This window comes from Haliaeetus albicilla, chromosome 7, assembly GCF_947461875.1.
Source record: "Haliaeetus albicilla chromosome 7, bHalAlb1.1, whole genome shotgun sequence".
Taxonomy (NCBI): Eukaryota; Metazoa; Chordata; class Aves; order Accipitriformes; family Accipitridae; genus Haliaeetus; species Haliaeetus albicilla.
Genome location: NC_091489.1, coordinates 7,263,663 through 7,278,102, shown reverse-complemented (window position 1 = coordinate 7,278,102; position 14,440 = coordinate 7,263,663). Strand labels below are relative to the sequence as shown.

The 14,440-nt window shown below is 41.0% G+C and overlaps 1 protein-coding gene across 4 annotated transcripts in view; it reads right to left on the bottom strand.

Moving 5' to 3' along the window:
* Nucleotides 1-10,142, bottom strand: part of RNASET2 (ribonuclease T2) — a 29,041-nt gene extending 18,899 nt beyond the window's left edge. Inside the window, exons 1-4 of one of the 4 annotated variants that reach the window (XM_069786864.1) lie at nucleotides 10,022-10,142; nucleotides 9,092-9,145; nucleotides 6,557-6,661; nucleotides 3,106-3,172 (exon numbers count right to left, since the gene is read on the bottom strand). In XM_069786864.1, the coding sequence (XP_069642965.1) occupies nucleotides 3,106-3,172; nucleotides 6,557-6,661; nucleotides 9,092-9,111 (192 nt within the window). In that variant the 5' untranslated portion in view covers nucleotides 9,112-9,145; nucleotides 10,022-10,142. Of the gene's footprint in view, nucleotides 1-3,105; nucleotides 3,173-6,556; nucleotides 6,662-9,091; nucleotides 9,146-9,971 lie in introns of all 4 variants that reach the window. The other 3 variants (XM_069786865.1, XM_069786868.1, XM_069786867.1) reach the window with 3 other exon arrangements.
* Nucleotides 10,143-14,440: the final 4,298 nt, after the last annotated feature.

Genomic DNA, 14,440 nt, shown 5'->3' with positions numbered 1-14,440 from the left:
ACAACAGTGTACTGCCCTCACTTTAGTCACTTTAATTCTTTCTATATTACATGACTACTTCTATTTTTACCAAAAAAAAAAAAAGAAAAAAATAGTTTCTATTCTTCCTTTAAGCCTTTGCTGTAAAATTACTGCCAAAGCCTGAAATTAGGAAAACCTTTTATCTCATACATAAAAAAAATAATTTCATCTGCTACTTAACACTACTTTCAAACCTGAATTCAGACTGTTCTGTTAACCAGCCTATTCTGTCATCTTTCCTTTAATTCTTCCATTTGATCAGCACATATGTGCAGTAAAAGGCAGATGACAGCAGGGTTTAGTACCCATTTCTTTATTATCCTTCCTATTCTCAACAGAGGAGGAACTGAATAGCCTACAAACTTGCACCAGATTTTCCCCATTTCACAAGGAAACACCCACATAAGATTGTCTCTTTTGCAATCTCCAAGATGCAAAAGCTGCAATAATATTTCTCTTCTTAAATTCTTGAATTAAAGCACAACTCCATAAAAAGGGAGGGGGAAAGTCCCTCTTCTTGCCCTTGAGTTGCTCCTATTTCCATCTAACAGGATTCATATTAATTTGTGACCAGAAAGTTTAAGTGACATGAAATAGCCACATGAAGTTCAATAAATTGCACCACAGGCACCATTTATTAAGGGAACGTTAAATTCATAATCACTTGAGGTCTGTGAATTTCGCTTTGGTATCTTTGTAGAAGACATAGTCACTTTAGGTCAATTATATGGTACTAGAATTTCTAATCACATGATAAGGAAGAACATCTCTTCCTCCTTCACCCTTTCACTGCAGCAGTCAGTAGTTAAACCCTGTGATTATTACTTCCATGATACTCACTATTTTATTTTAATAGGTTAGTTTAGAAGATACGATTACAAAACACTTACTTTCCAGTTTAACTGTGCTGATCACACTCAGTATTAAAAAGCACCAGATGAACACATACAGTTCAAAGCACAGGAAGAGCTGGGAGATGTGTATTGTCAAATTTCTGGCATGCTGAACCGTGCCCACTAAATTTTAAAACAGGCCTTTTAGGCCTTCAAAAGCCTGAAAAACTTTTTGAATACAGATATGCAAAACAGGCAGGAATTAAGATGTAGGTCATCCACACACCTATCAAGAACACAGTATGTAGCAAAGTATTCAATAATCAGGTTCCTTTATATAGGAAGCATAAACTAGTAAGTACTTGCACAAACTAGTGTCTCAAAGGTTTTTTACATAAATGATATAATGAGTTCTGTAGTTTCCTTCGCCTAGTTATTTTTCCTTTCAATATCATGTCAACAGTTCTAAGCTGAAGAATGATATTAAAAATATTTCCTCCCTGAAATAACATCACAATCATATATAAATACACTGAACATGAGAGGAATCTACGTACTTAAAAAAAAGGCCACAGCTGAATTTGGGAACTCCTCTTATGTTAACATTAGTAAAAAGAAAGCTGTTACAGGAGTACAGTTGAGATTCTGTTTCTTTATATGACACAGTGATGTGAAACTGGGCAAAAAGGCACTTTATATGATTTTAATTTCACTTTTTCTTCACTCTTTGGAATGCTTCTGTCCACCTCTTACTACAGAAGATCATAAGGAATCAATAAAGTGTAAGAAAGCCTACGTTTTCTGATGCTTAATATCTTCAATTATTCATTACAATTTCACTGGAAGGTTATAAAGGTTATCTGTCAATTTACCAATGGCACTACCCTGGAATGAAGAGTAGAAGCCAGCATGAATACACAGTGGGAAAACTGGTTGGTAGGGGTTTTTTGTTTGTTTGGTCTGTGGGGTTTTTTTGTTTGTTTTTTTTTATTTTTTTAATTGCTTGCACGTCATTCATGTAAGCAAGGGCTTGCACTGCTACTGACTCTGAATGCCCACTCATGCCAGGCACTAGAAACCCCTGAACACCAACACCTCTGAAGTCAGTAACTGTGATGTTTACTCAACAGAAAATCAGACACAAACTGCATCAAATCCACCCTTATTCCCACCCCCAAAACAGGCAAACAAACAAAAAACAGAACAGTGGCCACTCCTTGGTCTCAGTCATGCACATCTTACTTTTGTTATTGATACTTCCCCTCCACACTTAACTAAACTACATCTACTTTTCCTCAGAAATTTAGGCAGTATGTGACTTTTGCTGCTACTGCTTTTGTACATATTTCCAGAAATGGGAATGAGAAATGAAAAAAGTACCTAAAGCACAAAAAACCATAAGACTCCGATATTGTAATAAATAAACCTAAGTCTCCAAGATCCGGACCTTTTTGGCTCCAGAAACATCTGCCTGAAACTGAAGCTTCTCTATTGTCTACAGGGTTCTTCATCCTTGTGCCAGTTAATCTGATCACACTTTCGAAAAGTATAGCACATTTTTAGCTTAGCTGTATGAGAAGAAGTCTTTGAGTATTTCCAACATATGAAAAATGTTCTACTTCTAAGATGGTAGTAGGTATTTAATAGCAAAAGGGACATAAGTAGTACACCTCTTAGTGGTGCTTTTGACAGGCATATGTTGGAAGGTTGGGTTTATTTTTGGTTCCCACCCCTCAAGTACAGAAATGCTCAGAGACACCTGCCATAAAAGCTTTATAGTCCTCTTTTTCCTGACTGAATCCATATTTGATGACTTATCACTAAAACACTGGAGCCAACATTACAAAGCTAATACTTGTTGTGCAGCAGACAGTTCAAGTACTAATCTGCTATCTGTCTTCAGTTAGACAAGGCAGGCAAGTCTCCTTACAGAGTCTGGTGAAAGTCTAGGCTTATGATTACAACTAACAAGACATCAAAAAATATGTAACAAGCAATTAAGGCTTAGAGTACAGCACGTCCTACACTGACTATTACATCTGCAACATATCACAATCCTGTCGTTTACTGCTACTTTGGAGTGCAGGTCAAGTAGCAAAAGTTGCACCAAGGTCAGTGAAAGCCTTTACAAAGATATAAGGGCATAAGCAAGATTAAATGCTTGATGGGCTTTGTTCATTCTGTTTTCAAACTTTTATTGTCTGAGGCTACATTTGTCAGGATAAAAGAGAACAAAACACAAAAATCTCACCTTACATACAGTCACTGGCCAATGATGAGCAAGATACAGCTTCTTCCAGGTATGAGGGTGGCTTTCACTGGAGAAAGATAGACAAATCTATTTTTCCTCAAGCATTTTAAAAAGACCAACACCTTCAGCCAGCAACAAGATGCTTACTAGTATAATACATTGATTATAGAGCTGTTTTTTGTCTACAGGTTCTATTGTAATATTTGAGAACTCCAAACACAGCAGGACCAAACTAACAAATCACACAGAAACAACATATTTAGAAACGTGCTAACACCCTCCACATTGTTAAACAAATTCAACTCCTGGCATTCTATCTCCATATGCTTTCCACTACTTAAATATGGAAGAAACATATTTTCTGTTTTATATTGATGAAAGTGCTTACTGGCAAGCTTTTACAACAATAATTTAAAAAAAAAAGATTATTTAGGATGTTAACAATCTTCTAATTCTTCTTGATGGGTATATTAGCTAAAAAGAAAGTATACCACATTCTTGGAACTGTAACTACTCTTTTAAAAAAGAAAGACTACAAACAACCACAAGCAATGTAGTTGACACTGCAGGAGATGCAATTTGATTTTGCAAGTGTCGCCAACATTTATATTAAAAAAAAAATCAGAATAAAAAGAAACGTAAAAAAAAATTATATTGGGTTTGCATGGCAAGGTTTTGGTAGCCAGGGGGCTACAGAGGTGGCTTCTGTGAGAAGGTGCTAGAAGCTTCTCCTATGTCTGACAGAGCCAATGCCAGCTGGCTCCAAGACAGACCTGCCACTGGCCAAGTCCGATCCCATCAGCAACGGTGGTAGTGCCTCTGGGAGAACGTATTTAAGGAGGGGAAAAAAGTTGCTGCTCAACAGAAACTGCAGCCAGAGAGAGGAGTGAGAACATGTGAGAGAAACAACCCTGCAGACACCAAGGTCAGTGCAGAAGGAGGGGGAGGAGATGCTCCAGGCACCAGAGCAGAGTTTCCCCTGCAGCCCGTGGGGAAGACCACGGTGAGGCAGGCTGTCCCCCTGCAGCCCAGGGAGCTCCACGGTGGAGCAGATCTCCACCTGCAGCCTGGGGAGGACCCCAAGCCAGAGCAGGTGGGTGCCCAAAGGAAGCTGTGACCCCATGGGAAGCCCGCGCTGGAGCAGGCTCCTGGCAGAACGTGTGGCCCCATGGAGAGAGGAGCCCATGCTGGAGCAGGTTTTCTGGCAGGACTTGTGACCTCGCAGGAGACCCACACTGGAGCAGTCTGTGCCTGAAGGACTGCAGCCCATGGAAGGGACCCACACTAGAGCAGTTCATGAAGAACTGCAGCCCAGGGGAAGGATTCATGTTGGAGAAGTTCATGGAGGACTGTCTCCCATGGGAGGGACCCCACGCTGGAGGAGGGGATGAGTGAGGAGTCCTGCCCCTGAAGAGGAGGGAGCAGCAGAGACAAGGTGTGATGAACTGACCCCAACCCCCATTCCCCATCCCCCTGCACTGCTGGCGGGGAGGAGGTAGAGAAAATCAGGAGTGAAGTTGAGCCTGAGAAGGGAGAGGTGGGGAAAGGTGTTTTTAAGATTTGGTTTTATTTCTCATTATCCTACTCTGATTTGATTGGTAATAAATTAAACTAATTTCCCCAAGTCAACTCAGTTTTGCTGGTGATGGTAACTGGTGTATGATCTCTCCCTGTCCTTATCTCTGCCCACGAGCCTTTTGTTATATTTTCTCTCCCCTGTCCAGTCGAGGAGGGGCAGCGATAGAGTGGCTTTGGTGGGCACCTGATGTCCAGCCAGGGTCAACCTACCACAACCATAAATCTCAAAAATGCTAACTTTATTATTTTACAGACATCTAACTTAAACACTACATTTTGAAGCAGACCTATTCTGGATAAACTAGAAGTAGATAAAAAACCTGTTGCTTCAGACACTACAGCAGATACATTCGGCCACACTAAGTGATTAAATAGAACAGTAAGTGGGAAAACCTAATCAACAAAAACAGAACTGTAAATTGTTCAAACTGACAGCACTATGTGCAGTACTGTCAAAACAAATGTTATTCTCTGGAAGCTAATAGCCACATGTCCTTCATTAGTGCTTGCCAGAGGTTATATAAAAAAAAAATATATGAGAAAGCTAATCTTTCTCAACCCGAGGAAGTAGGGATACTCCCGTGTTAGATCACTTCTCAGTTTTTCCCCTCTAGTTTTGCTAATATGCAATGACCACATATTATCTTAAGCATTCATATGTATCTGTGGTTTTTAAATAATTTAGCAGAATAGCTCTGGAACAAATCAAGCATAGCCACAATGAAAACTATGAACACTTCTAACTGATCTTTACTGCTGCTGTGGAAACCTGAATAGAAGAATTCCCTAATACTGTAGAGCTGTTAGTTTCCTTGCTTTGAAAAAATCCTTGCTTAGAAAAGTAGCATCTTTCATCTGTATTTGAAGTAGCAGCTGAACTTCTGTAACGACAATCATGCCAAAACAATTTCTCCTAGAACACACCTTTTGGCTAATGATAGGTCAGAAAATTTTGTTTATTAAATAGAACAAGTTTTAGAAACTTAAGCTCAGAACTGGAATCCAAGGAAAGCCATTTTCCGTATCTATCCAGCTTCAAGGATATCTACCCTTTTTTTGACCCCAGTTATCCTGCTCTGTGCAGTTCAGCACTGTACCTACGTCTAGAGCTGCCTCTGCTGCCAAGATGGCCAAGCCATAGCCCAAGTCCTGGGGATTCAAGAAACCCCAGTATAGTGTCTAAGCTACCAACCAGCTGCAATGCAGCCATTATATGAAGTTCAGCACTGAACTGAGCACCCTTAACCATTCTCTTGCCAAAACACTGAAAGGAAGGAGAAAAGTTTATTTCCTAATATAATGCAATAGGAATTTGAGCTTTTACCACAGAAGGGTGTGATATGGGGTGTGGGCTCCCCCATGGCCAATTCATATTCAAGCCCAGATTTTGCCAAGTGCAACAACCACCAAAAGACTGCATGGCACTGATACAGCCCCAGTTAGGATGCTGTATGAAAAGGAATTTAAAATTATTGGAACTGAGAAAATAGCAAGAAAAAAAAAGATATTAAAAAAAGTATACAGTGTAACAGTTGCCATAGAGATGATTCCATTTTTTTGTTATAGGACCCAAACTTACTTCTGATTCATGTCATTACTACATCACAAGTCTAAATGATTCATTTAAAGCAAGATTGCAAAGTTTTTAAAGTGCAACGAATGTAATTTAAGTTTCCCTCTTTTTTCATGCTGACACATTAATAAATGTAAAGCTTTTCTCAGGCAGGACCCCCCACTCCTCCAGTTAATGCAGATGCCTCATTTTACCAGTCACCTAAGGGAATAATGAAATTTACACTCATCAGAAGCTAAACTATTCTGCTCTGCACTTAAGGAGTAACTGTCAGAGATTTCTTTTTAAAGCATAACTTACCTTTGAGTGAATTTACCTGAAGCACACCAACAACATAATGCCATAGAAAACCAACCCAGAATCCAATAGTGCAGCTTTGCAGGCTTCATTTTGTTAATCAAATAGCTGTAAAAAGGTGTTAAAAGAAGAAATCTGTTACTTATCCAATGCACTAAATTGCAAGCGTTAAAATGCAGAAAAACACAACTATCTCAGAAACAGCAAGTAATATCAACTCTAGACTAGATTTACAACCATGGCTAAAATGAGGATCTCTTTCAAGGCTGTGTCTGATTCCACAGGTTGTATGCTAATTTTCATAAACTAATGGCATCAAGGATGAGATCACGGTTTCCTTTTTTTTTTTTTTCTTTATTTGCATACAGTCCCAACAGACCCACTTTCCAATAGAGATACATAAATCTATGCAACCTGACTTTATGTAAGACTCTACTTGCGGTCAGCTGAAATGCCCCAAGTGATTCATTAAAGAAACTTTGAACTTAACATTGAATATTCATGTTGGATTGACCAAGGCTGATATTAGAAACTCAGTGGAAGTGAAGTATGATGTCCAAGGATGAAATTCTCTCTAAATGCCAGTCAACTACTATACTGATGTTAAAAAAATTGCTGTTCTTGTTATAAACTTGAGACAGCCTCTGTGAAACCAGGCACAATCTGCCTACTACCTCATGAACCATGGAAATGAGGGCAGAAAAAAAAAAAAACCCCCAAATCAACTTAACTTTCACCAACAGAAGGACTTTCACTTGGCACAGGTCAAAAAACCCCAGCTGCCTCCTGTATCCGCCAGTCATTTCACAGCATTTCAGATGCTACCTCCTAGATGCCAGAAATAGATGTACATGCATGTATTTACATGCAATTATTAACGCCTCACCAAACCTACTTCTCCACTTTCTCATTTTGAGAACCCTAAAAAAAGCACTACAAAATACTACATGTAACCTATGTGCGCCTTCTAAGATCGCTCACTACACAAGTCATATCCTTTTTTCTATGAAGGTTTTAAAACTAATCCTTTCTTATAACAATCAAATAAAGCTTGTTTTGACACCAGTAAAGACATTGCCGATTCAGCCATTAAGGCTAACATTAGGAAATTCAGTGTAATTCTGATCCACAGCTCATTATAAACAAGAGTCCATTTTCCCACCATTATGGTGCGGCCCTGGAACCAGCCTGCAGCCCACCCCCAAAGCGCTACCCCACAGTTCTGATGTACGGAAGAGGCAGCCTCCCAGCTTGCAAAATGTGTCGAGATTTCAAAACTGTCCAAGGGCTTAGGCAACAACTGTAACAGTTAACCAGCTAGATTTATCACTAGGCTTTGCTAAATTGTGAAGAAACTACACCCTTTAAGATACTAATCTATTTCATATGTTAATGTCTCTAATTTGTAATTGGTGTATTATCAAGGTAAACGGCTTGGCCTAATAGAAGATATTACTAGATAAATATTAGTTGGCAACTGTTAATTTTCTGATCTAGTTTCTTAAGAAACGCCTGACGGATTTTCACTCACCAGGCAAGATGAGCAAAAAAAGATTCAAATAATTTGGAGTGTGCTACTTGTATACAAAACAGTCAACAATGTAGAACTGATCTTTATCAAGAGCTAGCTAAAGCAAGATGTATACCTTGTATTAAAGAAATTGATATATTCACATAATGTGCCAAAAAATCACAAGTAATTAACTTAATTTAGTAATTAAGTAATTAACTGCGGGGTATCCAATTTCCCCAAGACTTTAAAGACATTTAAAGTGATTTCAAGTCTCACTCATCACTTGAGCAGTAGCAATTAATGATGCGAGATTCAGACCTTATAGACCTGTTTACGCTTTCATCTACTGTTATTTTCAAATCATAACCAACCAAGCAAGAGTTTATTTTTCTGCATGATAAACTATCTACCCATGATAAAACACTGAGAGATGTAAGGAGTCCTCATGTAAGATTCTGCCCTACCTATAAAAAGCACACTTCTTCAGAGAGCAGAAAGTACCAGTTAAAAGACAATAATGTTACACACCATCACCAAAAAAGGCTGCACTATACAAGGTGCGGAAAAAACTTCTTAAGGAAGCAGATTATGGAAACAAAATAAGCCAGCAACCCTTATGGCATTTCTTCTGCAAACTGGTATGACTTAAGATGGCAGGCACAAAGAAACATTATTTTCCAGTGACTAAGCTGTAAAAAAGCATAAAGGCAATTATCTTCCTTTCTCATTGGACTCTTACATTTGACCAAATAATGACCAGAAACAGAGCGGGGGGGCTTCAAAAACCGCTGCTATCAGAACAGTGGAATGTACTGATTTATTCTGCATATTGGTCTGTACCCTGGAACCAGAACACAGGGACGACAGAGACAGCGACCAGACCTGAAAGCCTCCGATCTGTAACTTTTAAATAACAAATTACATTTTTTCCACTGATAAACAATACATAAACTCTCTCTAAGGTTTCAGCTTGGAATACAATATTGCAGCTATCATGACAGACTGAGTGATTTACTCAAACTGACCTTTTATTCATCTGTGACATTGATGGCGGGAGGCGACCAGGGCGTCAATCTCACCTGAAAAGCACCCAAATGATGCACATTTGAGGAAATGCACATCCAAATTAAAACTGTATTAACAACTAAGATGTATGAAGCACATCCAATTTTAATAAAAACTGCTTCTTCGGCACTGACACAGCAAGCTTTTTAGCAGAACTTTCTCACTACTTCTCTCACAAAGTACAATTCAAAGCAGAACTTGTGCAGCAGTGGCTTTCGGGAGAGGCCGGCAGGAGCTCGGTGCTGCGCCTGGCCCTTCCTGGGGAAGTCTTGAGCAAGGCGGCACCTTGCTTTCCTTACACAGAAACTAACGCACGGCTCTACTTTTAGCCCCGTGTTGTAAGATTTAACTTCCTGACACCATAAAGCGCTTGCTGCAGATAAACAAATCATCACATTTTATTACAAAGGTATTTTTTATAAATCGCAAAGAATGCAGCAGAGCAGAGAACACCTGCGACAGAAGGATGCCAAAGCTGACAAGCGTACAAAGGAGAACTATGCAAACAGAGTTTTCCCAACTCTGGGAAATGCTGCAATTTCTTTGGCTGACTTTCGATTTGCTTCACGGGAAACTTAAGGCATAAGAAACGAAACCTGATACGGTTTGAGCCCTTACCAGTCCTGCAAATCCCACCTAACCTCGTCAGTAATCTCACGGGAGGCAACGGGCAAAAAAGCCTCACAGGACTACCTCGGGCAGGCCGAGCGCTCCCTGCCTCCTGCTGCCATCGCAGCGCGGCCACACGCGGGCCAAGAGGCGGGGAGCGGGAGCAGCAGGGACGCCGGAGCGGGGAGGCTTTCGGACCTGACCTCCGCTGCCTCAGACCCGGCACCTCACCTCAGCACCCCGCTGCTTGGCCCTGCCCGGGACCCGCCGGCCCGCGTTACCTTCCGCCTGCTCCTCCCGCCCGGCCCCTCAGGAGCTCTCCCGCGGCCCGGGCCCAAGTCACGGCGGACGGACGGGGCTCCCGGCAGGGCTGACCTCGCACAGCCCCCGCCTGGCAGGAGGACTGCGGGCGCGAAGGAGGGAGGGAGGGACGGACGGACGGACGAGACCGCCTCCCACTGCCCCGCGGGGCAGGCCCGCCCTCCCGGGCCCCTCCGCAAGGCCGCATGGGGCCGGTCCCGCCTCCCGCCTCCCGCCTCCCGCCTCCCGCGGCGGTCTCCCGCGGCCTGCCCGAAGCCTCGCAGCCGCCGCAGAGCCCCTGCCCCGGCGGGCTTGAGGGGGCGATGGCGCTCCTCGGCTTCCCTGCGGCCGGGCGCCGCTGGAGTCGGGCGACCCGGGGAGCGGGCCCGGGCTCGGGCCCGGGCCCGGGTGTGCGCGGGCAAGGCAGAAGAATCGGGTGGCCGCGGAGGGAAACCATTTATAGGCATGGTTTTTGCTCATCCTGAGGTTTTGGTTGTTCTTCTTTAGCATATTCTAGGTTTTAATTATTTGGCTTTCCTCCTGAAAACTTGTGCGGCACACAGGTCTTCAGCAGTGCAATAAGGACGCTCCGTATTTTTAAGTCCCCTACTCAGACAGCAGATGGGAGACCTGACCAAAGCTCGCCCGGTTAGGGGAAGAGGGGAATGCTGACACAGGCGTCTGTGGTGAACTTCAGAATGACGAGGGAAGTTTGAAATGGTAGCAGTCGTGTTTGGAAACGATAGGAAGCTTCAGAGGAGGAAGGAACCCGGAGGGATGAGCCACAAGTATCCCAGGCAGGACTTGGTTCACGTTTTCTCAGCGCTACGGTAAACTGTGAAACAGATTCCAACGCCTCTCTCTCTGCTGATGCGTGAATCATAAATACAAAGCATGGTTATTAATTACTACTGTATAGTTTTGAAGCAGGGGGGTTATGTCACAGCCATCCTCCTTTAACATACTTGAGAAATAATGTGGGCAGATCTACTTCCACAAGCAAAACAACATTTGTTTTGAACAGATTAATTACAGTCTGTGTAATAAGGTCTTTGTTCAAAGTTACAGTATTATTCACTGGCAAGATTTTTTTGGTTATGTTTACACAGTAAGAAGGAGGATGAGGCAAAACTAATCTCTTTGCCCACCTTTCTGTGGAAACATGAAAATGTCGTGCTGTGTGGAACAAGTGATCCATCTGCTGTTGTCTCTGACAGTGTCTGAGGTATCAGAAGTTTCAGAAATTTTTCTGATGAGTTAAAAATAGTGAAGCTCTCCAGATCTTTGTACTCAGTCCTGCTCCTCCTCCTCCTGCTGCTGAGGGCATCACTGCTCCATCTGGCACTGAAGTCTTTGTCACTGCCCGTGAGGAGTCAGTAGACATGGACACTGAGTTAATTCTCTCAGTCTCGGATTTTATCTTTGCAGACTAGGGATGAAACGAGTGGGCTGTACTACACATACAGTCTAGCTTGCAAGGTCTTGTGCTCCACTTTTAGTCCTGTTTTGAGGTGCTATAGGGATTTACACTCTGAGGCTGCCAACTTAACACTTGACACTTTGTGAAAACTAAGCCCAAAGACAAGTTTCCCATTAAGGTGGTTTTAAAGAGAGATCCAAAGCTACTAAAAAATCATGTACGCTCTTAAGCTATTAGGACAAGGAAGCCATATTTCTATGTCACGATATCATTACAAAATAGTGCATGTTGATGGAGGCTATTATTAAAGAGAATGTTTTTGAGGAACATGAGAAAGATAGACAATGGAGAGCTATGTTGGATAATTATCTCCTTAAGACTTACCATTTAATATTTACCTATGTTCTGGAAACAAGAAAATTGTTAATAAAACAATAATTTTAAATCAAATGTTGTGTCAGATGCAGATGCTGATACCTAAAATGAGAAAGCCAAGTTCTACTTTCAGTGTTTTCAACCTTTTTATGTTAAGATTAGAAAATGTTCTGCTCTTAAAGTTCATTACTTCAGTAATGTGAACAGCTGTTGTTGCAACCTGTTTGAAGAGTAAAACCAATCATAATAAGACTGCTTTCTCAAATAATCATTTGTGAAACAAAAATACATGCATCTTTCACCAATAGTTGGCAGATAGGCAGGCCATCTTAATACAGCTCAGAATATTGGGGATTGTTGACAAGCATGTGTAAATATCCAGGTTTATAAGATGTAAAGTGGTGCCAAGACTTCATTTAGTAATTACTGCCTGGAATTTAGTATTTCTTCTATGTTCTGACACTTGGTTGTGTTAAAAGAAAGATTTAGGCACTTCGGTCAGTTTGAGCTGTACTTTATGCCACTGGTAGCCTCCACTGAGTTTGGTGGAATTATGCACAACATAAGAGACTGTTCATTAGGAGTAAGACAGAAAGAATTTACCACTGAAGTCATAATGAAAGGACAAGAAATTAATATGTATGAATATCTGCATAGAAGCCACGGAAGCTGTTGGGACCTTTGGCTTTTCCTGAAGTGCGACAACATCCTCACTCAGATACAAGATCTGTTACAGCCATTCCCCCAGTCAACAGGCTGGCTGTCCAGTTTGAAACTCAGTACCTGACCCATAACTGTGTCCTGCATTATGGGGATGTGGCTCCACAGATTCACACACATTCAAATCCTAGGACACAAGCACATACCAACCAGTTTAGAATACTCTTCTGAACTGACTGGGATAAAACTAAAAAAGTACGGAAGTGCTTTCCTGAACTAGAGCCTCAATCACCAGCTTAGAGTTAAATTGGATTTTTAATACTATATATAATTAATTGTGAGAACAGGTTGGTCTCCTAAATCTGAGAAGCATTGTAGTGAAAAATAATAGACCTCATTTGGGGAATTTCTCATTAAAATTACTATGATCTTTGATTTCAGTATTGACTTATTTCTCCTGTTCGCTCCCTATTAACACTCATGATGCTATGATTAGGAATTGGTGGAAAACTGAGGAAATGTCAGAACATTTGAAAATTTTCTTTTAAATTTTTCATGAAAATAATATTTTCCTCAAAAATTTCTGAACAAATGTAGTTGTATCTTAGATCCTTGTATGTTTATATGCTGAAATGTGTTGCCCGGAAAAAAACCCCAACAAAACAAAATGAGGTTGGCATGATTCATCTTTAAAGATTTTATATTAAACACTTCAGAAGAATACATTTTTCTAGCTTCCAGCAGTTTACATTGAGATTGGGATTTAAGAGGCAAGATAGAGAGTTTCAAATTTTGTCTCCCTGACACAATGCGTTATTTTGCTTCGATTATTCCCATTGAACAGATAGAACAAACAAATCTAGCTAGACTTTATTCTTAACTGTGTGTTAATAAGACATTTACAGTACTCTGAGCAGATGCACAAATTTTGGAATGTATATATATTCCCGTGTCCTAATTTTAAGTCAATAGACTTGGTCCATGCATGACTTTGAAAGCTTAAATTTGATTTAAATTGTGTTAAGAGCCTGTAGCAATGCCACCACAACATTTTTTCTTTTTTAATAATGCAGTGTTAATTTTACAGAATCTTTTAAAAGCTATACTGGGTTTCCCATGAAAAAAGACTTTTTTTTCTTTCCATGGTAACATTAGTCACATTTACATTGCTGTACAAACAGTAAAAATAATTTTGGTTTATCTTTTACAATGAGTTTCTGTGATTTCCATAAAGGTAGACTTGGGAATTACATACATTCATAATGGCAACATTTCCTTCAAACACGAGACAGTTTGAGATGGTAAATTGTGTGCCGGGTAGGAAGTCGGACTATTAGAATGCTTTGCTGCCCTCTAGGTGTTGAATATTTAGCTAAGTAATATTCTGGTATTTTGCAGAGCTCACAAAGGGTTATCTGCAGACTGGATTTGAAATATTCTACATCTGTTTGAGAGCAGGAAGCCACTGTTACTGAAATGCTGAAATGAATTTTACAAATTATAAACTATCTTCTAAGTCTACTGATTTTTATTTTCCTTTGCTTTGCAGTCTCCATCAAGTATCTTGTCAAGCGGGTTTTGTCTTTCCATGGGGTTCGGACATTTAGTGGACAAATAAAAATGGTAGCTGCAATACCAGACATTCTGCTTCTGCATTTATGATTTCTTTCTGATAGGGTTTTGAAAAATTAGGTGGAAACCATTAGCGTCTTGCTCAAGAAGTGCGGCGTTGCGGGTTGATTTTAGCAGGGACTTGTACCGAAGTGAAAGACTGCTAATGTTTCCAAACTTCAGGACTCCCAAACGCAGCGGTACGTTCTCTGAGCGGCTGCAGGAAGGGTCGCGGGCGTCCGTCCCGCAGCACCTCCCGTGGCTTCGGTCGGAGCGGGGCGATGCGGACGACCCCCGCCCTCCCAGGCTTGACCGAGCCTTTGGGGCATCACTG